Genomic DNA, 25298 nt, shown 5'->3' on the forward strand with positions numbered 1-25298 from the left:
GTGCAAACTTCTTTATATGCTGTGCATTTGTACTTATATGATATGCAAACTCCATTATATGCTGTGTATTTGTACTTATATGATGTGCAAACTTCTTTATATGATGTGCTTTTGTACTTATATGATGTGCAAACTTCATTATATGCTGTGCTTTTGTACTTATATGCTGTGTAAACTTCATTATATGCTGTGCTTTTGTACTTATATGATGTGCAAACTTCATTATATGCTGTGCTTTCTTCCTTATATGATGTGCAAACTTCTTTATATGAAACTTCATTATAATGAGATGGCCGATAGCTGCCGCCAGAATACAACATCAAAGTAACATGAATCTGTCATCAACTTGTTATTAGCAAGTGTGAATTTCATTCATGTCAAAATTAATTGCTTTTAGACTCCCAGCTAACTGACCAGCTAGAATGCCCCTATGTTTGAAAGCTAGCTTTAAATATGGTATTTCTATATTGTATCGTGCATAATAGATTGTAGGTGATATTTTGTGCCAAAATAAGATTAGGTGACTGTTATTGTGATGTGTTTGATTGACAGGCACTCCAAATACAGTCTGAATAGTGTTGCGATTTTTTTATAACAAGAATACTTAGCTTTATCTTGATGTATGTAATATAATCAAGAATTCCAAGAGAAAGAAATGATAAGAATTCTATATTATTTGTGTTCAGTATTTTGTAATATCACATATTCAGTATATCACATACCTACACATATTAATGTGAGCCTCAGTTTGAGATATATATATATATATATATATATATATATATATATATATATATATATATATATATATATATATATATATATATATAATTGTAGAAATTGCATAGTATACCACAGTAAAAAAAATTCTGTTTATAGTATCAGTTAAGTTCAATAACAGTTCAATAGCAACAATGCTCTCTTCAAATTCAATTTTGACAATTTGTTTTATTTACATATCATCAATAGGAAAATAAATCTCAAGTTCGTTAATTGGATGGTCAGGTAACATAAATACGTAAGCCAAGTCGGCAGCTCATTTGCAGCCCAAGTTACGCATTTGATCTCCAGTGCCCATCTAACTGTGACAGGCAGTCACCAACATGCCAACCTGTTTTCAAGCCTAACTCAAAGGAAATCTAAACCACATTATAGATTTAGCTTATGTATGAATTTATAAATGCTAGGCTCGTGATAATTAGGTTCATGCTTTCTACCTTAAAAATTGGGGGGGGGGTCAAAATACGAAACTATCCAGTGAGACCTTGAGCTAACTCAAACATACTAACTATGTAAGACTGCATCTGATTGGAGGTTGAATTCTTTGGCTGGATTTGCAACTTGCAAGGTTCGATATATTAACTCAAATTTGATTGGTAGTTTAATACTCTTATAGAAATTTAACTTGTAAGATGCAAGCAAGATTGAATAAATGTAACTGAGGACTGAATTCACAATAACTTAATTCTTTTAGCTGGGAATATTTGGTGTTAACTATTATTGGCAATGCTAACTGAATTTAATAAAACGCTCTTATTAGTTGGCAGATTGGAAATTGTTTGTTTGGTGTTGAGGGTCTATCCTAAATTTCTTTCCACTTTTGCCTTGTCCAAACAGACACTCAAACATAAACACGGAACTGTAGTGGTACCATTCATACAGTTCAGAATCTCGACATTCGAGACTTAACCAGTCGCGAAAGCACCCGATGCATAGGCCACTTTAATTTTTTTTATCATTCATTCAATTCCATTACTAGCAGTAATAACAAGATTTCAAGATGCCTGCTGCGGAAGCCATATTAAATGTCGGAGTAACACCATTTTCGTTTACAACCGAGTAGACCATAGAATGAACATGTGTGCATAAAGTGTCATGATAATCCTCCAAATTAGATTACGATAAGTGGTGATAAGAAATATACTAATGGACAGACAACATGCCATCCCAAAAGCTCATCTTTTCTTTAATAACTTGAAGATAAGAAAGGAAATTATGCACATATAATAAACCTTTTGAAGACAAAAAAATCATTGCTCTCAATTAAAGGTTTTGAAAATATGCATAAGTAGTATTCATTTACTAGTTTGATTGCGTTCTGCACCAAGATGACATTACACATTATATATATATATATATATATATATATATATATATATATATATATATATATATATATATATATATATATATATGTGTGTGTGTGTGTGTGTGTGTGTGTGACAGTATGTTGTGTGAAGGACTAGTGAAATATTGAAAGATCAGCAGGACAAGTAAATTTCTCACTCTACTAGTCATTATGGCTACAAAGAAATTTGTTTCCAATTCTAAGCATGTATGTTGCTCATTTCAAATGAACGTCATGAATCAAATAATTTGAAATGATGAGACTTTTTTAAATGTATTTTCTGAATTTTATTTCGAAGTGGCAGAAGTAGCATTCTGTTTCAGATGTGTAAACAATCATTGCTTTATTTAAAATACAAGCTAAAATAATGATGGCCGGTAGGTGAATAGAAGAGAAAGGAGACCCCTGTCAGTGTTCTCAGCCAAGTTCTCATAAATGCCTAAGAAATGAGAACAGGTTGAAATGTAAAGTATAGCACTCTACCAACCATTTAATAACTATTTTATGCTACTACAATATACATGGGTGCATAATCAGTATCTGTTATTTTGTATTGTAATTTATATATACCGGCCCGGATTAAGGTCTTTGGGGGCCCTGGGCACAGCCAACATAGGGGCACATAGCTATCCTGCCTTGTCCATATATATGGTTACAGTACTATTAACTACACTGCCTGTGAAATCAGACGATACTATACAGGTCCCCTTGAGCCACAGGGGCCCTGCCTGTCAAATCAGATAATATACGGGGCCCTTTGAGCCTCGGGGGCCCTGGCCATGTTGCCCATTTTGCAATATGGATAATCCGGTCCTCTGTGTGTGCGTGTATATATTATATATAATGATTTGTGTGTACGCATGAGAAGTAAAAAAAAGTATGCTGTTGAAATAAATTTTGTTTGAAACATTATTTCCTTCTGTAATGCAAATAAAAATAGTAGTATTTCCGGTTTGATAGAATTCCCTCTCGCTCTTACCCCATTTATGATTATACAAAAAATATTACATTTGTGGACTTGCCTATATCTTAACACATCTCTCTTCACTCAATAAGGCAAAACAATTATATTCTAAACTCTAAAATTCTTACCTATTCATATCACTCCCTGGATATCACAAATACCATGAAACATTGTACTTATATGTTGACAATAAAGAAATTTTAAATGATTATACCACTACAAATTTACAAACATCCAGTACTTAAAGGAGACTAGAAATCAAAATTTTCCTTTTACGTATGTAATTCTCTACAGATTTTAATTCGACTGCAATGTTTATAAATTAAATATCGTAAGCGGGTAGTGATTATATTGAGTGGAAGATACCACGATTCCGTAAATTGCCGAGTTTTTCCGAGTTTTGATGAGACGATAGATCACGTGATACCGTGACTCTATGCTAGCCAGACCTCGAATACAAACAAAAACATTGGCGAGCGAGGCAGACAGGAGACCACATTTGGGTTGCACATTCAAAAGTTGAATCTGCAATCTGATATAATAGTTTATGTACTGTACTGGTAAGTGCTAAAAGAAATTTGTTAGGCACAGGCCCCGGGCTGGTGACTTAAATAAACTAAAGTCCTGAATGAAATTCCACAAGCCAGGACAGTTCATACCTGTCAACTCTCAAGCCGGGAGAAAAACCTCCCGATTTTGGGGTATTTCCTCATCTACCTCCCGATCTCGTAATATCTCTCAATTTTGCGCAGCGAAGTCCCGATTATTACATTATGTCTGTCAATTTTCATTTGTCAGAAGAAAAAACCCCAACCCCAAACCATTTTTAAATATAACGTATGCAATCCACAGTCTAAACTGCCACACTGCAGACATCGTAGCGATATGACTGAAAAATCGTTAAAGCTACGTTAAAAATTCAAATCACACGCACACACGTCTAAACCGGCACTGGACGAAATAATTAATATCATACAAGTTTTCTCTTCTTCTTTTTTTCTTCTTCGGTAAATAGAACGTGAAGATTAAACATTATTCAAGTAAATTTCAGATTTTTTAAACAATTACAACAGTACTGTAGTATTTAAAAAAAATTAAAAGAATAAAATTGTCACCAATTAGCTTAAATTAATGATCACTTTGAAATTTTCTCTGCAAACAAAATCGCATCTCCATTTAGGCCAAAGAAACTCGGCCAGTTAACACCCGACATTCCTCTGCCGTATATGAAAAGTTTAATTATCATGATTAAATTACAAGAAATAAAACAAAATATACCATGCAGTATATGTGGCCCTAAAAAACTAATTCTGAACAAATATTTTATTCAGCAAACAGTGTTACATGCATTAAGACTTAAACCTAAGGAAATAAGGTGGGGCATAAAACGTGAGAAAAACAGTTGCCACAAGTACGGTAACTTGTGACTGCAGATTTGAACTGTTAAAATGAAGTCCATGGCATCGTAAGTAACAAACAAAATAGGCATCGTTTATTTGGTAATCAATTGCTGGTGCTTACGCATAAACACACTGTCGAACATGGTTTCTTTGAAGTATGTCCGAAGTGCAGTCCTTTTCACAAGATCAATGCAAGGGGAAGGATTATGTTCATTAGTCACACCGGCTTTATCTTTTGCGTACTTAAATCAAAACTTGAGCTATTTTGCAATTTAGCTAGAACTGACCAGAATATGCAAAAGGGGCTTGTCATGGGGGAATAATAAGGCGTATCACATGGAGAAAAGGCACGTCAAATGGGCGGTCGCACATTGGGGCAAAGGGTGGGTCAATAGCCCCCCCCCCCTTCTATTGTCAGACAGTTAATGTGAAACTTTGACCTCTTTTTTTTTTAATCGCTGCTTTTTAAACTACCCAAGGAATAGTTTTATATCGGTTCCAATTATTACAGATTACCGTTTATGCATAATACATGTATACAATGCATTTTTAAAAAAAAATTAATTTTTATAAGATTACTGAAAATTGTGTTTTCTCGAAACACGACAGGTTTAGAATCTTATTTTTAGCAAAGCTTCCATTTTATTAAAATCAAATCTAAATTTCACCTAAGACAGTGGTAATTTGATTTAGATTGTGCCGTGTTAAGGCATGTATGTCAACATCTTGAAAATACATTTACTCATTTCACCAGCGCAATCAAAGTTTCCTCAGACAAATAATTTTTGTTTCGACAAGCCTGACGGGCACCTCACTTTGAATACAGGATGGGCCGGAACTAAAACCAAAAGGGGCCCAGGGTGTCGGGCTATCAGATTTGTTTTTAGCACTGTTGTTTTTAGATAAAAGATATGTGGATTGATTGTTGCATTTTGTGGTCACTTACTCGTCCTTCTGCCTATTTTCGTAACTCACACATTTAACACTTTTCCCAGGATTTAAAATGTCCAAAGGTATGTCTGGAACAGCTCCAGCTTTTAGTCTAGGCCTAGCATTTGCGTATCTTTGAGATGCTATTTTTTATGATCCCTCTCGTAACATTTCTTTGAGAAATGTAACGACCACATAGTGCTGTATGGTGTTGCTTTGAAATCGACTCGTTTGTAATAATGTACCCATTCTTTCATTATGCCTTTATCTTTCGGAAAAGAATTTTTATATATGTCAACAGGCTTTTCTTAATGTTCTATTACACCCGTAAGCAACACAAAACGGTATTGTCTTTTACCCTGGCAACTCCCAACTTGGGCTGCTGGAGTCGCTTCTATGACGGCACATCCCGAAAGTAACCGAATAGGCGCGGAAATTTTACATACAAGTTCACGGAAATTCAGCTCCTAGAAGATATGCCAATATTTAAATATTGGCATTACGGTCGCAGATGATACTTCAGAATAAGGTTTTCTGCTATAGTACTTTTATTATTATTCTATATTTCTATTGGTTTCTGGTCTCCTTTAAGGCTGGGACATCGAAACCAGGGAACAAGAGAGACCTAGTGGTCTAAAACGATTGCCATACTAGCCGCCATGTATAGCCTGTCGTGTGCTGACAACTTGTGATAAATCCACAAGAAACGTCCAAACCAATAACCATGATGTGACTGGCTGCCTGATTCATGAACTATAGTCCCTAATACAAATGTGTAACATAATATACCACGGTGATATTAAATGTTACCTCCCCATCCAATTAACGAACTTGATATTTATTTTCCTATTGATGATATGTAAATAAAACAAATTGTCAAAATTGATTTTGAAGAGAGCATTGTTATTGAACTTATTGCTATTGAACTGTTATTGAACTTAAACTGAACTGATACTATAAACATAATTTTTTACTGTGGTATAAAAGCTATGTAATTTCTACAATTATATATATATATATATATATATATATATATATATATATATATATATATATATATATATATATATATATATATCAAACTGAGGGTCACATTAGTATGTGTAGGTATGTGATATACTGAATATGTGATATTACAAAATACTGAATACAAATAATATAGAATTCTTATCATTTCTTCCTCTTGGAATTCTTGATTATATTACATACTCCGTGTCTTCAAGATAAAGCTAAGTATTTTTGTATATAAAAAAAAATCACAACACTATTCAGACAATGTATTTGGAGTGCCTGTCAATCAAACACATCACAATAACAGTCACCTAATCTTATTTTGGTACAAAATATCACCTACAATCTATTATGCACGATACAATATAGAAATCCCTATTTTAAAGCTAAATTTCAAACATAGGGGCATTCTACTGGTCAGTTAGCTGGGAGTCTAAAAGCAATTAATTTTGACATGAATGAAATTCACACTTGCTAATAACAAGTTGATGACAGATTCATGTTACTTTGATGTTGTATTCTGGCGGCAGCTATCGGCCATCTCATTATAATGAAGTTTCATATAAAGCAATTTGCACATCATATAAGGAAGAAAGCACAGCATATAATGAAGTTTGCACATCATATAAGTACAAAAGCACAGCATATAATGAAGTTTGCACAGCATATAAGTACAAATGCACAGCATATAATGAAGTTTGCACATCATATAAGTACAAAAGCACAGCATATAATGAAGTTTGCACAGCATATAATCAAGTTTGCACATCATATATGTACAAATGCACAGCATATAATGAAGTTTGCACAGCATATAATGAAGTTTGCACATGATATAATTACAAAAGCACAGCATATAATGAAGTTTGCACAGCATATAATGAAGTTTGCACATCATATAAGTACAAAAGCACAGCATATAATGAAGTTTGCACAAGCATATAATGAAGTTTGCACAGCATAGAATGAAGTTTGCACATCATATAAGTACAAATGCACAGCATATAATGAAGTTTGAACATCATATAAGTACAAAAGCACAGCATATAATGAAGTTTGCACATCATATAAGTACAAAAGCACAGCATATAATGAAGTTTGCACATGATATAATTACAAAAGCACAGCATATAATGAAGTTTGCACAGCATATAATGAAGTTTGCACATCATATAAGTACAAAAGCACAGCATATAATGAAGTTTGCACAGCATATAATGAAGTTTGCACAGCATATAATGAAGTTTGCACAGCATAGAATGAAGTTTGCACATCATATAAGTACAAATGCACAGCATATAATGAAGTTTGCACATCATATAAGTACAAAAGCACAGCATATAATGAAGTTTGCACAGCATATAATGAAGTTTGCACAGCATATAAGTACAAATGCACAGCATATAATGAAGTTTGCACATCATATAAGTACAAAAGCACAGCATATAATGAAGTTTGCACATCATATAAGTACAAATGCACAGCATATAATGAAGTTTGCACAGCATATAAGTACAAAAGCACAGCATATAATGAAGTTTGCACAGCATATAAGTACAAATGCACAGCATATAATGAAGTTTGCACATCATATAAGTACAAATGCACAGCATGTAATGAAGTTTGCACATTATATAAGTACAAATGCACAGCATATAATGAAGTTTGCACATCATATAAGTACAAAAGCACAGCATATAAAAAAGTTTGCACATCATATAAGTACAAAAGCACAGCATATAAAGAAGTTTGCACATCATATAAGTACAAATGCACAGCATATAATGAAGTTTGCACATCATATAAGTACAAATGCACAGCATATAAAGAACCTTGCACATCATATAAGTACAAAAGCACAGCATATAATAAATATTCTTATCTTAAGACAGCTCTGGCGTTCCATACAATACATGGGATTGAAATAGCGAGGGAGAAGCATCTTGACATCTGCAAGTGTGTTTCTGTTCTGTCATTGAATATTTGAAATCATAATGTGGGAAAAATATGAAGTCTTTCAATTGCAATTATCAAAAGTGCGCAATGGAATTTAATGTTTATTTCATTTTGAGTGCAGTAAGGAGGAATGTAATTGCAGTTGGAATATAGTCGAAATTACAGTACAATTTCAAAATGTGTAATCAAGCTTGAGAACCCATAACATGGCTCGTGTAATTTGGATTTTCAAAACTAAGAAAGGAAATTCAGGATGTAAAACTGCAAGTATATTTTTGCCACTCTTATTACCAGCTAAAGAAGACAGTTTATGCCTTGTCACTTGCATATTCTTTGTAGGCACCCAGCAAATTTACGAAATATGGCATCTCCCGCCTACATCCGAAACAATGTATAAAAAAGTTAACGCAGAATGTAGCAAAGCAGCTGTTATATGGCAGTCCACGAAACATCTGCTTTAGTTCATTCAGAAACAAATGTAATCAACCATAACGTAAACCGCCTACTATGTGAGTGTACATGATTTGTTTAAAAAAAAAGTTCTGGCCATCTGCGTCCATAGTTATTTTACAAAATAAAGTATTTCCTTTATGAGTGCAATACGAACTTCAGCTCGAGTTCAGTATCGTAAAATACTGAACGATTCTGACAATGCAAAGTTAACGGAGAAAAAAAATGAGCATATAATAAGTAGTTTCTATGATTTTGTTGACGTGTTGTTTGCAGGAGCCTGTCCATAATGTCAAGTGCAAGAAACTTTGCTGCCTTTGCTGTTTATCCGGACCAATCACAGCATCACTAAGCCTGAGAAAACGAGGCTATGTGCCAGGAGAGCCAATCAGAATCGAGGCGGAAATTTTAAACATGTCTTCCAGAAAAGTTGGCTGTTCATCGGTTGAGCTAAAAATGGTAAAGTTTCTAGAGTTTTCTTTCATTTATAAATGTTAAAGATAAGGCTTGGCTCGGTTTGGTGGGTTTAAGGCCATTTTTCAGCACACGACTGGCTATACATAGCGGCTAGTAAGTTGTGTGAAGGAAGAAACTGGGTAGACCCACGGAAGCTACTGGTAAGTTTTCTCATATACCCCTATTGGCCGAGCCGAGACTCGACACGCAGACAGGTGTGAGATGTGGGTGATTTGTAAAGGTGAGCGCCTTACAACATTCTGCCACCCGGGGCCCCGTTAAAGATAAAGAACTTTGGAAAGAAGCGAGAATGTTGTATTACTATCGTTTTGTAAAGGCGAGCACCTTACAATATTCTGCCACCCGGGGCCCCGTTAAAGATTTTTAAAAAAATTTGGAAAGAAGCGAGAATGTTGTTTTACTATCTTTTTTTATAAAGGCGAGCACCGTACAACATTCGGCCACCCAGGGCCCTGCCAAAAAAAAAGAACTTTGGAAAGATGCAAGAATGTTGCAGTACTATAGTTTATTAAAAATGTAATAACAGTGACTCATTTGAAAAACACATTGGTATAATATTTTACTTTTTTCCCCGCAATACTTTGTGGGAAGGCATTTTAGATCAAATTTTATCAATATTCAATGTCAGACAGTAATCATTTACTTTTAGTTTTATTAAGAGAGACAAAAATGTATTAGCTTAAATATTCGTGTATCATTGTATTCTATTTTAATAGTTTTATTCTAAGCTCCTCTCTAACCAGTCGCTTACCCTAAATTGTTCCTCACAACAACAGATTTTGTCACATCATCTACGTGGACATAGTACACAATTAATTTTACTATATGTTCTCTACATTTATTTCTCAGTACTGACCTTTCCACTGTGTGACAATCAATGCAAATCATATGTTAGTCTAAAATACCTTCAAAGATGACTTCACGGTGAAGTTCTTGTCAAAGGTTGACCTGCTCTTTTTTTAGATGATTGACTGTCAACATAACAGCATGTAAACAGAGCACATATTTCACTTCCGGATCATCACCAAGGCCTTATTACTCACTGTGCACTGTCGCCAAAATACATATAGACAACAACACCCTGAGCTCATATTATCAAGAATAAACAGTTACCTTTAAATCCCTACCAAAAATGCATAAATAAAACTCTTCTATCACCACCAAACTGAGAGAGGAAAAAATGTTCTAAAAATAGACTAGAACTACATTCGTGGGTACTGAACTGGAAGTATTAATTGTGATGTAATTCCACGTACTTATAATAAATGTCAGATACCTTCTTGTTTTTCTAATGCGCGTGTCACAGCTACAAACAAACGCAAAAGTGATAACACGTTATCACTCAATTTCCTTTGTTTCAAATATTTCATGGATACAAATTCTCATTTGTGTTCACTGAACTTTTCGATTCCGCCTCGTCTCTTTTGCAGACGACAATGTTCCATGCCGCACATAAATCACTGGCCAAAACGAAGCAAATATGCAAGCTAAAACGGGGACCAATCGGTAGAGGAGATACCGACATTTGGAATGGCGAGCTGTTCCAAGTGCCACCTTTACCCCCGAGTTATTTAATTGGCTGCGATATCATTGACGTCAGATATATTCTTGAGGTATTGTATTCTGTCAGGAATTCTTTTTGATGTACATAACCTCTTCATTGCATGAACGATAGTCCCTTCTTTAAACTGTTCATGTACGTTAGGAAAAAGGTAAATGATGTCTTAGTTTAATTATTAAGATGGTGTAAAATATCTGTCCTGAAAAGTTGGACGTGAGCTGTTTTGAATGTCACGAGAAATATAAATTAATACGTCTGATAAGATGTATTTCTTTTCAAAAATATATCAGTAAGGTAATCCAACTAAAAAAAATGAAAAGAACAAATTAAAAAAGGCAAAATTAATTTAGGAAGTATCCAATGATAACGCTCCTTCATTATTTTCAATAATTGTAACCGTTCTTAATCAGACGAAATTATCGTGGACTTCTTCTCCTCCTTGCCATTACATAATGTCTTCATGTCTAACATTTCGTTGCTAAGTCTATTTAACTAGGTTGAGTACATAATGTCTGAATGTCTAACATTTTGTTGCTAAGTCTATTTAACTAGGTCTAGTACATAATGTCTTAATGTCTAACGTTTTGTTGCTAAGTCTATTTAACTAGGTCGAGTACATAATGTCTTAATGTCTAACGTTTTGTTGCTAAGTCTATTTAACTAGGTCGAGTACATAATGTCTTAATGTCTAACATTTTGTCGCTAAGTCTATTTAACTAGTACGTTTAATATTTGCTTGCATGCATTATCGTATGTTTTAACTTTTAAAATTGTTGTAGTTAAAGTGTTCAGAAACATTTGACTATGTCTGTGTCCGTAAAAATCTGAGAGTGAGTGTGCTAGGGGGTGAAGTTGATAAAAATGGTTTTAGAACTGTTACTTGTGTGTGTGTGTGTGCGTGTGTGAGTGTGTGTGAGAGAGAGAGAGAGAGAGAGAGAGAGAGAGAGAGAGAGAGAACGTTAATGAATATGTAAACACTAGGTTTTTGAGGTAAGATTTTAGTGATTATTTGTTTGATTATGGGGAATTAATGGGAAGGCATTTCTCGAATTGAACAGTTGTCTAATTAATACTGAATTATTCATGAGACTTTACGATTGCTTGGGCTAGTTTCGTACAATTACTTATTATACAACCTTTGTGGGATATACTTATATTAGAAATGCTGGTAATTTGAGATAGGGATAATTATTTGTATTAGGTGTTGTTTGGATCCTGGATCGTGACTATATGACCTCAGATGTCACTGACATGTAGGTTGCGAGATTTGTAGCCATGTGAATCGGGATGCAGCTGGCCAGATCCAGGACAAGTTTCAGCAACGACGTACTTTTGTCTCGTCTGTCAGCGGATTAAAGATATGACGAATGCTGTGCTCACGATTTTTGAGAAAATAAATCATATTCCTATCGATTTCATGCAGGTATATCTCGATGAAAAGTCGTTAAAGTTTACTGGTTTGGCTAGTAAGCGGCTACCCCATGCCGACTCCAGATGGTGTTGGCGAATTCCAACTTTTCGATAGGGAATGGACTCTGACCCTACACCCCAACATAAATGTCCAAATATAAAAAAATGGGGTGACATGGGTCAGAGGAAGCTCGGACTAAGGGTTGAGGTGAACTTACAGTGGCTGCTTTTAGACCTCTACTTTGTTACATTATTAGTATCAACCCGATTAATAAAATGTGAAAAAGGAATACATTTATTTATTTATTTATTTATTTATTTATTATTATTCAGTTGCGCGTTGATCCTGTGGGACCAGCTTTTGACCTTACAGTACCAGTCGAAATCGTTCTAGGAACCATTCCCATACAACAGGTAGTATATGAAAATCAGCCTCGCGGTGATCAACACGTGACACATGCCAGTCATTTGCAACAACCAACCGGTGTGCAAGTTCTTCCCAGACAGCCTGCCCAGTTGATTTGCAACCCTGCTCAAAGCCGATATACACCACCGGGTTTTAATGTCAGATCAGGTTATAGGGGACAAGGTCAGCAACACGAAAATTCGAGAGTTTCCGCTCGCCATGGTTACTCTCCGTCCAATACTTCTTCACCACATTCAACTATTTCCTCACAATCTACGCAAATGCGATGTAAGTTTAATTCTTTATTTTTTTTAATTATTTTTTTTGTGGGGGGGAGGTAATTTTTTATCTTTACATTTGTATAACTTAACTGTGTTTTAGCCTCCATATTACCAACCCTATAGGGGCCCCGAGTGGCCGAGTGGTCTAAAGCGCTCTCCGTTACGGATCACTGCCATCTCACCTCTGTCTGCGTAGGTTCGAGTCTTGGATTCAGCCAATGTGGGTATGGGAGAAAGCTTGCCAGTAGCTTCTCGTGGGTCGGTGGTTCTTTCCGGGGTTATCCCGGGTTCTTCCTCCACCATTAATACTGGCCGCCATGTATAGCCTATCGTGTGCTGAAAAATTGCGTTAAACCCTACAACAACAACAACAACAACCAACCCTATATGTACTATACATAGCAAAGTTTCAACACCTTTATAAGACTGTTAATTCACTAAAAGACAGCACAACATGCTACTGTTAAACAACACAGTACAAATTAAGCTTTGTTCTGTTTAGAGTATAAAACAGCACAGTACAAGTCAAGATTTATTCCGTATAGTATAAAACAACGCTGTACAAATTAAAATTTGTTTCGCATATAATATAACACAAACACAGGGAATTACTGATATATCAGAAAGATACTCACTCCATCCTCCAATAAATGGCGATGAACAGGTAAAGAAGTGTTCAAGTCATTGGTGAACTTGAGTTAAAAAGCAAAAGCTTACAGATGTGTGTGTTTGGGATTTGGGGATTTTTAACGCAGCTTTAACAATCTAAGTCATATCACTAAGATGTCTGCAGAATATCAGTTTATAGTGATGTCTAACACTGGGGCATCATGCCGCAGACATATGGCATCATGTCCCAGCCAGTCACATTGTCCTGACACAGACTGACCAGTCCTAACACTAACCTCTTAATGCTGAGCGCCAAGCGAGGCAGCTGCTTGTGCCATTTTTATGTCTTTGGTATGACTTGGCCGGGTTCAAACCCGCAACCTCCCGTATCCGAGGCCGACGCTCTAACTACTTAGGTCACCGGAGCCATCGCTTTCAGGTGTGCTCAGGCCACCATTACATGATGTGATAGAACAATCTGATTTCTCAGATCTGATATCCGAAATCACTTGGATAATCTGTACAATTCAGTCCTTACTTAACCTAATACTTTTTGTTTGACAGCTTACAAGTCTTGACAACGGCGTCGATATAATTCTACGCAATATAATGCATCATAACGCGGCGTATATGGTAAGGTACTCACATGACAGCATCTAATACAAAAGTGAAATTTGGAAGATCATAAGCATTTATTTTAATCTGAGACCAATGTTGTAGTCAATACGACCAAAGTTGTAGTATATAGGACCAAAGTTGTAACCAATAAGACCATCGATGTCTTGGTAGCAACATTTAAATACAAATTTCTGAATTTTGTTGCCATGATCACTCTCTCTCTCTCTCTCTCTCTATAACAATAACTGTAGGCAAATATATAAAAAATTTTGTTTTTCTGAAATAAAGATGGGCATCTGAACCGGATAACGTATAATGAAAGTTTTTTAGAGTTCGAAAACGGAAATCAGTCAAAGGAAGAAAAATTTATTTTAAAAAAAAACAGAACGAAATCAGTAACATCTGAACATACTACATGGATACATTTAATTAAACTTGTGCATTGATCTTGATAAGTAAAAAAGGAATGGCCAGAAAACATATTGAAAGTTTATAAGAATGAAAGCTTATAAGAACATCGATTTTAATATTATTTTTTATATATAAAATATGACACTTCTGAAACTATTTTGTTCTTATTTCGCAAAAGAAATTGTATTTTTTTCCCTGACTATTACGAGTGAACATCGTTGGACCATTTTTTTATTTTTTTTTTTATCACCAGTTAACGATAGTAGTGACCTATTTCTGTCTTTTCCAAATCGATGCAATGTAGTTTTGGAAGACACTGAGATTACACGTCATCAAGTAAAAGACCATTATATCACTCTCGTTTGTTGGGAAAGATTTTAGAAATAATTATTTTTAAGGTTAATTCATTTACAATTTAATCAACTTATTTATACATGCCAGCTTGGTTTAATCCATAGTCACTCCACGGTGTATCAGTTCATCGTACAAATCTTGATAAAAACGATATGATATGTACAACTCTCTGCTAATTGTATAAAATGTAATTTACTAAATTGGTTTACACACTATTTTGATAACAGCTAACAGCTTGTTTGTGTTATTAACTTATTATCAGAAATAAAGTCTATTAATGCGGGAGTCCCACAAGATTCCATACTGGTGCCATTTATATTGTTGATAGCTATAAATGATAAAGCTGGTAACGTTATTAATCCATGATTTATTTTTTTAGAAGAGCCGACTTTTACCCATAGAAGTAACTTTTCAATGGACAATGGAGAGATTTTGAATCAAGATCTCTGCCACTTCAAATTTGGTCATCTGAAATCCTATCTAACCTACATATGAATCAGATCAAAACTGATGTGGATTGACCATCACAAGTACCTTGGCGTAACTATTGGATCTAATTGAAATTAATAAACAACTAATAAACAATAACTGCAAAATAAAAACAAATTGTGTTTGGTTTGGTTTGAACACAGTTACATGCAATGGGCCTCATACCGAGCCAGTCAAACATCTGCATGAGCGTGGCTTGAAAGTCCATTGATTTCCTCTAGTTTCCATGACCTCAGAACAGTTATCAACTGAAGGGTTCTTAATCGCGCAAATAGAACAAATAATGGTCTTCTAACCACTTAATGATCTCACATCACGAAACTCTAATTTTACACTTGGATGTTCTTTGTTACACATTTATATGACTTATTAGTAAGCTGTTCCAAGCAATATATTAGTACTTCGCGCCATATAATACAGAACACGACCCAGAATACATAATACAAAGAATTATTCTCATCTCAAATTACTAAACACACATACCTAGAATATCCAGAGAATGCTCTTTTAAGAAATTACGGACGGTAAGTTTTCCCAAACAAATCCTCGCTGTCAAAAAAATCTCGTGAATACTGTACATTGTAAACTTATGCTCCACGAAACAGGCTGAATACGGGCTGAGAAATATTTTCCCCATCACCGTCTCATAAAAAATCAAACAAATAATCACTGAAAATCCAACAAAGTTATAAACGGATGCGTAAATACAAATGGCACATACCCTAGGTTATGTCAATAATGTATTGTCATATTCACATATGGAGTCGGGCTTCAAGTTCTCACATCTTAGCACATCCCTCTCCGAAATACACAAATGGGTGCACGAAAAGCGCCTGTATCAGGAACACGGTGCACTAAAACAAATGAATAATGAAAAAATCATAACACTAGAAATGTTAATTTTACCAAAATAAAGCTTAAAGCAACCAATTTAAAGAAAATAAAGGAAGAGAGAGAATGGAGGGGGTCAATAAAGGATTTCTGAAGCAGGTGTTGGAGAATATCTTGCCAGTGGGTAGTTTGTTTTAGACGATTATTTTAATCTTTCGGTATCTTTACTATAAGTCTGGAAGATTTCAAACATGCGGATGTTTGGGTCATTCTACAGCTCAGCCGATCCAAACAGCAAGACACGAGAACAAACAGGAATGAATAATTAATCTAAGCAATGCATTGCAGCATTCCTTTCAGTCTTGGTACTGCATATTTCTTACAATTAAAAAATAAATCACTGGCAGTCTAAGTGTCTTATCTACATAATACATAAGCACAATGGGCTATCACTTACAAAAATCACAACAGTTCTTTCTTCTCGTAGTAATTGATGATTTCCTGTTACCAGTATTATAATATAATGGGATATTATTGGGTAAAAGCGAAACCTCACTTCTAAATATTAGATAATCTGTTTCGTGGTTTACTAGATCCTACATTGTGTTCCAAACCTTTATTGTCCAAGCTATATAGGAATTTCAGAAGATTTGTAGTCTAACATGTACTTGTTGAAAATCATTTCTGTTTCGCAAATTGTATTGTGCTGTGTGTCCATCTAACGGAGATAATATATATTAGAGACAAGATGGACAGGAACCATATGCAATTTTGCGAAGTTAGTTTATGAAATTCTCTTCTTTTCCGATAATGGGATATTTCATTTATTTATTAAAATTGTTCGAGCAACAGTTATAATTGCCTTGTTGGTGCCTGATGTAGATTAAGGGAAAGAACTCTCGATAAGCCATTATATCTGGTTGTCTAATTCCAATGCTATACTTATGCTATTGGCGATAAAAGTGTGAAAACTAATCTAAGGGAAAATCCGATTCAAAGTTTATACCAGTTTATATAGAGAAGCTATTTATTTCCAAGTGATAGGTAAATAATAACCAAGAGTTGGTGAGAAAAGTTATTTTTGGGAAGATATGATTTTTTTCACAAATGAGAAAATAGGATGGGTACAATATTTCCGCAACCTAAAAGCGATGTACATTATTAATTTCCCATTTCCTACCTCCCAACAGTATATGGAATTATATGTAATGTTTGTGACAACGGTTGAATTTCTGTGTAGTATGATGCACAAATTAAGCTATTTCCTCCCACTCCACGTCAGTCCTGAACCAAAGCAGAAAGCTGTAGGTCTAAAGTGACTATCAATTAACCATCAAGGAACATGAATTAGGCGTCGTTACTCTTTTAAATATTTATGGCACCATTTGAGCAAACTAAAATAATTTCACTGTTTTTTTAATTCAGTTTTATCATTGAATTTACTTTTTCTTTCTTTCTTTTATTTCCTTTCTTATCTTTCATTCTATTATTTATCATCTGATATCTTGTCTACAATAAAACCTCCTGACTGAATTTCTTCTTTTAGATTCTTCACAGTATGCCGAATCAGTTTTCGGCAAAACCGACATCCATGATGATGAAGATTCTGAACGGACAAGGGGTCAGCTCAAGTTTGCCCCAAGTTATATTTACTACAACATATGGAATAAGTGATGGTATGGAGCAAATAAATGGTTGAACAGACATCGAGTATACAACAACAGATTAACTTCGCCTTCAGTTATGTTTACTACAGCATGGAGAGCATGTGATGACTTGGAGAGCAGACATACAATTCAAAAGGAAAAGAGAATCCGGAATATATCTGCAAACAGCTCAGTATCGCTGAAGGTCGTTTGTTACATAACACTTTCAGATGAATGGACACTACTATATTCCAGATCATATCGCCACATTACATGTTGGAAGTACCCAAATGTTACCTCTTGTATCGGGAACTGTATATTAACCATATTTCATGTTTGTTTTTTTAAAGTAAATACTTCATATTTTGGAAGTGTTTACCTTTACCACTAACAGCATTCTGTAGATGCACTAACGGCAAAAACGACAAGCTATTCTGTCGTCTGTCTGAACTATGACACAAAATTAGAGATCAATGTTTGTTTTTTTTTTAAATTAAGTTTTAAACATTTAGGAATTTAAATAATGCTCATTTGTTGTAAGCACTGTGTGAATTTAATCCAATTGAACAACAGTTTACGAGTGATGTCTTATTCAAAGTTTAATGAAATAGGTGTCCCTGGACCATACTGTTAACATTTAAACAATCTGACAGTTTTTGGTAATGATATAGACATAAAATAAAATGGCGGACACTTATTGATGGGGCAAGCGGAGAGACCAACGTATGTCTGGCAAAACCTGCATGTTAAATATTACATGCACATGCAGTTTCCTAAATAGCAAATGTGAGTTTTGAAGAACTTAGATATCAAGTTGTAACGAAATGGAACTATTATCAAACGATTTCAGAAATTCTTAAAGAAAACAATGCTTGTCTAGTAATTAAATATCCATGGAGACCTAGGATACTGAAGAAAACTAAAGTTGAGTATTTTTTAAGGACGGAGAAGAGTAATCGACAAGCTCATCAACCTATCCTAAAAAGAATCCATATAAAAAGGCTTTCTTTTCTCCGTAATTTGCAAACCAATGAAAATTCCACAATCTGCAGTATGAAGAGTGCAAGTGTTAGAAACCCTGTATTTGTTCATTGAATCAAGAGCCTGATGACCAACAACTGAAAACTGAGAATAAATAAATAAGATGAAGTCATGTGAATTTGGGAAAAGACATTACGATTACACTGGACAACAAATTTTTACAAAAGTCATGTTACTGAAATAAAATTAGTCAATTCTTATCAATTTTAATGTGCTGAACACGAATATGACAGTCAAATTGCAAAATTGGCTCTAGTTTTTTTGTAATCTGCAAGAAATTAATGTTTACATAACGAAATGCATTCCAATAGTAAAAGGTCAACTGTAATAGCCTACCTATAAAAAATCAAGTCATTGACTACATCTTAGATTTCTTCGCCTGTCTCTTGTACAGCTGTTCGGGAGCATCTCTGAGGAGTGTCCAGCAGTAGTCAGCCAGCATTGTAGTGGACCATTTTCCCTGGTATCTTTGTTCCATTGTTGCGATATCTTGATGAAAACGTTCGCCGTGTTCATCACTAACAATACCACAGTTGCTAGGAAAGAAATCCAAATGGGAATGAAGGAAGTGAATCTTTAGAGACATATTGCAGCCAAGTTTCTTATACTTCATCAACATGTCTTCTACTAGTTCCTTATAGTTTTCTGCCCTAACATTTCCGAGGAAGTTTGTAGAAACTAGGCGAAAAGCATTCCATGCTTGTTTCGCGTCACCTTCCAGCAAGTTGTTGAACCGGTCATCTTTGAAAAGCTCTCGAATCTGAGGACCCACAAAAACTCCCTCTTTAATCTTTGCTTCGCTGAGTCGAGGGAATTTTTCATGCAGGTATCGGAATGCTGGCAAAGTCCGGTCAATGGCTTTCACGAAGTTCTTCATCAAACCTAGTTTGATGTGAAGGGGTGGTAGCAAGATTTTCTGAGCCTCAACCAGAGCTGGGTGTTGGATATTCTTCTCTCCAATGGCTACATTCTGCCTGTGAGTCCATTCCTTCCTCATGTAGTGCATTTCCCTTGCTCGGCTATCCCACTCGCATAAGAAACACATGTATTTTGTATATCCTTGCTGCAGTCCCATTAAAAGGGCAACTACCTTCAAATCACCACAGAGGTGCCAGCTGTACTTGTTATACTCAATGGAATTCAGTAGCTGCCTTAAGTTATCGTATGTCTCTTTCATGTGGACAGCATACGCTACTGGAATAGATGGAAGAATGTTTCCATTGTGCAAAAGCACAGCCTTGAGACTCAGTTTCGAAGAGTCCACAAATAGTCTCCATTCTTGTGGGTCATGAGTGATTTTTAAAGCATTCATGAGGCCCTCAATATCGGAACAGAATATCAGATTACTTTCCTTTCTGAAGAAAGGCTCCAATTGCTGGTGGCGCTTTCGATATGCAGTAATTGTGACATCTTCTTCTAGAAGATTCCATTGTTGGAGTCTTGATCCTAGCAATTCTGCCTTGTTCTTCGATAAGTCCAAATCACGAATCAGGTCATTTAGTTCTTCCTGTGTTATTCTGTGTGGGGTTGATGATGCACCACAGTGAAAATCTGGATCACTGCATGCTGATGGACCAGGAGAAGAACAGGTCGACTCACCTTTGTCTTCGTCAGATGAATCAAGAGAATATTCTGCTGGAGGTTCTGGAATAGGAAGTCCCTCACCATGTGGAACTGGTCTCAATGCAGACGGAATGTTTGGGTAGACTATTCTCGACTTCTTTCGCTTCGTTATTCCGCCGGAAAGAGGAGGAACCAAGCAGAAGTAACAGTCATTTAGGTGGTTGCTTGGCTCTCTCCACACCATTGGGACTGCAAACGGCATTGATGACCTTTTGCAATTCAACCACTGTGAAAGCTGTGTTGTACATGTAGCACAGCATATATGCGGAGCCCAAGGCTTGTCTTGGTCACCAACCTTGCATCCGAAGTAAAGATGATATGCCTTCTTCACTTGAGAATTGATACTTTTCTTCTGGTTGGCAAATGTCACTTCCCCACAAATATAGCAAAAATTGTCCGCGGTATTAACACACTTTCGAGGCATTACTGTTCTTTATTGTACGTAAATGGATAAAATAATAAGTTTTATGTAACAGTAGCTTGAACTGTCTCGCACAACGTCTAAAATATTTTAAATGCTGAACCTATCTGATTGGGCTTTATATAGTACACTGCTTACGTCAGCTTCAGCAGCCGCCTGGCATTAGTATAATAGGCCTACACATGTATAGTACACTGCTGACGTCAACTTACTTCAGCAGCCGCATGGCATTAGTATTGCATTGCATCAGAAAATGATGCAATCAACTGTGGATGATGTGAGCATGATGGTATTATGCAATGTTACATCATTATTCCGGATGTTGCTGCAGTCCTACTGGAGAAATTTACACAGTGAAACATAGAAAATGAGGTATATGAATATCTTCAAAACGAGAGCCAATACAAATTTTTCACGGTTATATTCGTGTTCGGCACACCAAAATACTACAGATTAGGGCCTTTTCAAGTCAGTAATGATTTCACTGTTGACCAGTGTTATCATCATATTGCAAACAGAAGGATGAATACAAACACTACTTCTGTTTCTTGTAGAATGGAATACTGTAGTAATGTTTGAAAATTAAATGAAGGCAATCTTGTCACTAAATATATATGCATGTGTATAGGTACTTATTGTTCATTTTATATTTTTATGTATTGCATATATGGATATTGTTCATTTATAATCGAGAACCACAAAGGCAATAAATGTTCGTCTTATGACCTAGTGTAGTATTGCAACGAAATACAGTTGCTGTTGTTGCTATTATTATTATTATTACCAAAACATTGTCTCCTGATAAGAACGAAAAATGATCGATAGCATATTCAAACACATATTTACACAACGTTCATAAAAAGGTGGCTGAAGACTTTAAGAAAGATTAAAGTGTTTTTGCAATTTTGGATATTGTGGGCCAATGTAGGCCGATAAATCAGCCCTTCACCCGTGATGATATTAATTTTCGGGCGAAGGGCTGATATCACCTATTTATTAAAAGCTGCAATTATCTGCATGCAAATTTATTTGCACACATCGGTGTACATGTTATACACTTACTGATATTTCTCGTGGCTGTGCAGCTAGAGTCGGCTGAAGGGTTCTTTTGGTGACATGTAGATTATATTTCCTGAGCAAATCATGTTTGGTGACATGTAAATCCTCCTGGAATAGCACAACAATCTGTTCTGTGGCCATTTTGAATTTCGCGCTTGATATGGCTGTTACCAATTATCGGCATGTGTCTAAAGTGTACGCGGGTTTGTTCCGGAATCATTTGCATACAGCATAATTGCACATTTTAATGAACAGGTGACATCAGACCCGCAAGATCGTCCATCAGTATTAACACAGATTTGTGGGGTTGATTTATCGGACTAGGGCCCATGCACTTCGAATGAAACCACGATATCCAACAGTACAAACAGCTGACTTGATACATTACATACAATAACCCATTTATTAAATAATAAATCGGTTCTTCATTGCATTAAACAACAATAAGGTGAATGCAAATACGTCTGAAGAATCCTGGTCTAATTAGTTTTACGAACCACGCATAAATACACAGAATGACGTGACATGCTTTTATCAGCAGGTATTGACTGGTCTCCTGTCTCAACTATATCGCGAGATAGGTCATGGGTTTCTACCAAACAATATTATTGGTCCAAGAAACTCACCTTAAATTAGTGTTAGTTGAGAGCTTTTCCGTTTCTAATGAAAGTATATTATCCATCGTACATTTAAATTGTTCGCGATAATGATATACAAACCCCATCAACATGTAAACGAAAGAAAAATAAATAAAAATGAATAAAGAGCAAAAGTGTATGACGAGAACATTTGAATGTCTACATGACAAAATGATGTTATCTGTTGTGTTACATCACCACCACGACATCATCTGCTCCTCTGTGACTAGTCTTGGCCTGTCCAAACTGAATCTGTATAGAGAATTTTCAAATTATGTTAAAAATCCTAAAACTGCGCCCCCTTTCAGATTGTTTGCATGTAAGTTTTGATTTCACTCCTCGATTAATGACATCATTGATATTCTGAAATTATAATTTGCGTGACATCAATAATAACGCAAGGAATAAGCAACAAAATTTATTTTACAGCATTCTTACTAATGAAAATTAACTAGGATTTTGTTCACCTTGAACATGTGAACTAAGGGGCCGTCCATTTAGTACGTACGCATAGAGGGGGAGGGGGTAACCCAAATGCATACGCTTGCGTATGTGGGTGTGTGTGTGTCTACTGATAATGTACGAACGCATAGGAAACGGGGTGGGGGGTGAAACCTCGATAATAATTTGTCTAATACGTAACCTATTCGACTGGTTTAGTCGGCGTTTGAATTTTAGCGTACACTATACAAACTGTTTAAAGTTACGCAGCTTATTTCTTTGATGCAGCCAGACATTCAATGTCGGTGGACTATCTGTTTTATTAAACAGTTAATATTAATCCTTTATGGTTTCTGCGTGGATTAAATATAGGCCGTTCTATAGAATTCGGGGGTACAGGGAGGGGGAGGGGTCAAGATTTGCCAGATTTTTGCTTACGTACTAAATGGATGGCCCCATAACTGCTTTATATTCATTGTCATAGTTTTAACGCCATTTTTCAGCACAAGATAGGCTATATATGGCAGGCAGTATAACTGATCAAGGAAGGACCCAGGAGAGCCCTGGGAAGAACCACCGACCCACGTGAAGATTCTGGCAAGATTTCTAACATACACACAATAGCCGAGCCCGAGACTTAAATCATGTGGACAGTGATGAGATGGCAGTGAACGGTAAAGGATAACGTTTTAAACCACTCGACCACCTGGGGCCCCATTTGTACTAATTATTATAAAAAAAATTCTTTGTCAATTCTTACAGCGTAGTCATACACCCTTAAATTTGGGCCACCTCGACGTTTCTGCTATGTTCCATTCTCACCCTTGACTGCCTGCGCGTAAATTTTTGTTTCTGATAAAAATGCATAAACCTGTTTAACCAATGCACAATTAAAATTGTCCATCCCATGTAACACAATATGGTCTTGCATACTGTCTGAATGAGCGAATCCATGTTTCTCTTTCAAACACGGTCCCTTTGCAACCAGTACAACAGGTACACTTAATAATGTTTTGTTTTGTAATTTGAACCAAGTAAAAAAATTCACAAATGTGTGTTATCATATCTTTTTGCAAAACATAATGTGGTCCATGCTCATGGCACTCTACTGTCAGATCTTCAGTTTTGGAGGCACGTTGTCAAACTCTCCAGTTTCAGAGGTAAGTATCTCGTAGAAGTTCACAATTCCATAATGTCTAAATTGAAGTTATTGATTAAAAAAACTTTACAGGAACTTAATAAGTTTGGATTGTTACATTATGATTGTTGTTGTTTTGTATTAATGAAAGACACATCTGTCATGACATTTTGGGTGGTACCTTTACCCTCATTCTTAATAAGATTTCAGTGCATGCATAGGGATTAGTAACAAGCTAAAGTAGTTGTGTATTATTTCATATAGACAACGATTTAAGGTTTCAATGAACTTGAGTTCAAAACATTGATATGGCAGCAATATATTCTAAAGGAGTACGAACAGCGAAGAGCGTGTCCTGTCCCATCTTTGGGGACGTCAGGTTGCCATCACCTATGGCTGAGCTGGTTACAACAGGGTATTGTTACATCATGATAAGCCTGCTGTGACATCACATCACATAGCAAAAAAACCCGCTTCTGGTTTATTATGCAAATGCAGTGTATTCATAGAAAATTTTCCACAGATTGGAAGTTGTCTAGCACATACTGGTTGTTGTTATGCACTCTTAGGACTAAAAATCTGTTGCCAAGTAACATGATGCCAGATCAGGTTTATCAAGGTGCAATAGTATGCTACCACCTGCTATTAACGCGTCATGCCTATTACCAACGGATTTGAGCATTTTCAAGAACCACTGTCATCGTGGATCAAATCTGAATGAACCATATGCAGTTCCAGATTATGGCCTTCCAGGGGACAGTTTTTATGCACAAATTTAATGTTGGATACACCTGCCTAATATAAAAATTCATAAAAAATAAAATACACGAGTGAGGTCAAAAAGGTCCATCTTTTTGGATAGGTATAATAAAGCAACACACAAGAATATCATTCAATTCATCTGACAAGTCAATGGAAATTCATAGAATAAAAAGTTGATGCACCCCACCCCCAAATTTATACATGCATTTTCCATGTCCGAGGGCCATTTTTGAGAACACGTGG

The 25298-nt window shown here is 35.7% G+C and overlaps 1 protein-coding gene across 1 annotated transcript in view; it reads left to right on the top strand.

Annotated features, from left to right (window-relative positions):
* The window catches only part of LOC149801777 (arrestin domain-containing protein 3-like), a 44009-nt gene extending 25710 nt beyond the window's left edge, over nucleotides 1-18299 (top strand). Inside the window, exons 4-7 of the mRNA XM_089956845.1 lie at nucleotides 9116-9298; nucleotides 10747-10929; nucleotides 12621-12981; nucleotides 17833-18299. Of these exons, the coding sequence (XP_089812971.1) occupies nucleotides 9116-9298; nucleotides 10747-10929; nucleotides 12621-12981; nucleotides 17833-17960 (855 nt within the window). The 3' untranslated portion in view covers nucleotides 17961-18299. The remainder of the gene's footprint in view (nucleotides 1-9115; nucleotides 9299-10746; nucleotides 10930-12620; nucleotides 12982-17832) is intronic.
* Nucleotides 18300-25298: the final 6999 nt, after the last annotated feature.

Source organism: Sinohyriopsis cumingii, chromosome 4, assembly GCF_028554795.1.
Source record: "Sinohyriopsis cumingii isolate HCF-2022 chromosome 4, ASM2855479v2, whole genome shotgun sequence".
Taxonomy (NCBI): domain Eukaryota; kingdom Metazoa; phylum Mollusca; class Bivalvia; order Unionida; family Unionidae; genus Sinohyriopsis; species Sinohyriopsis cumingii.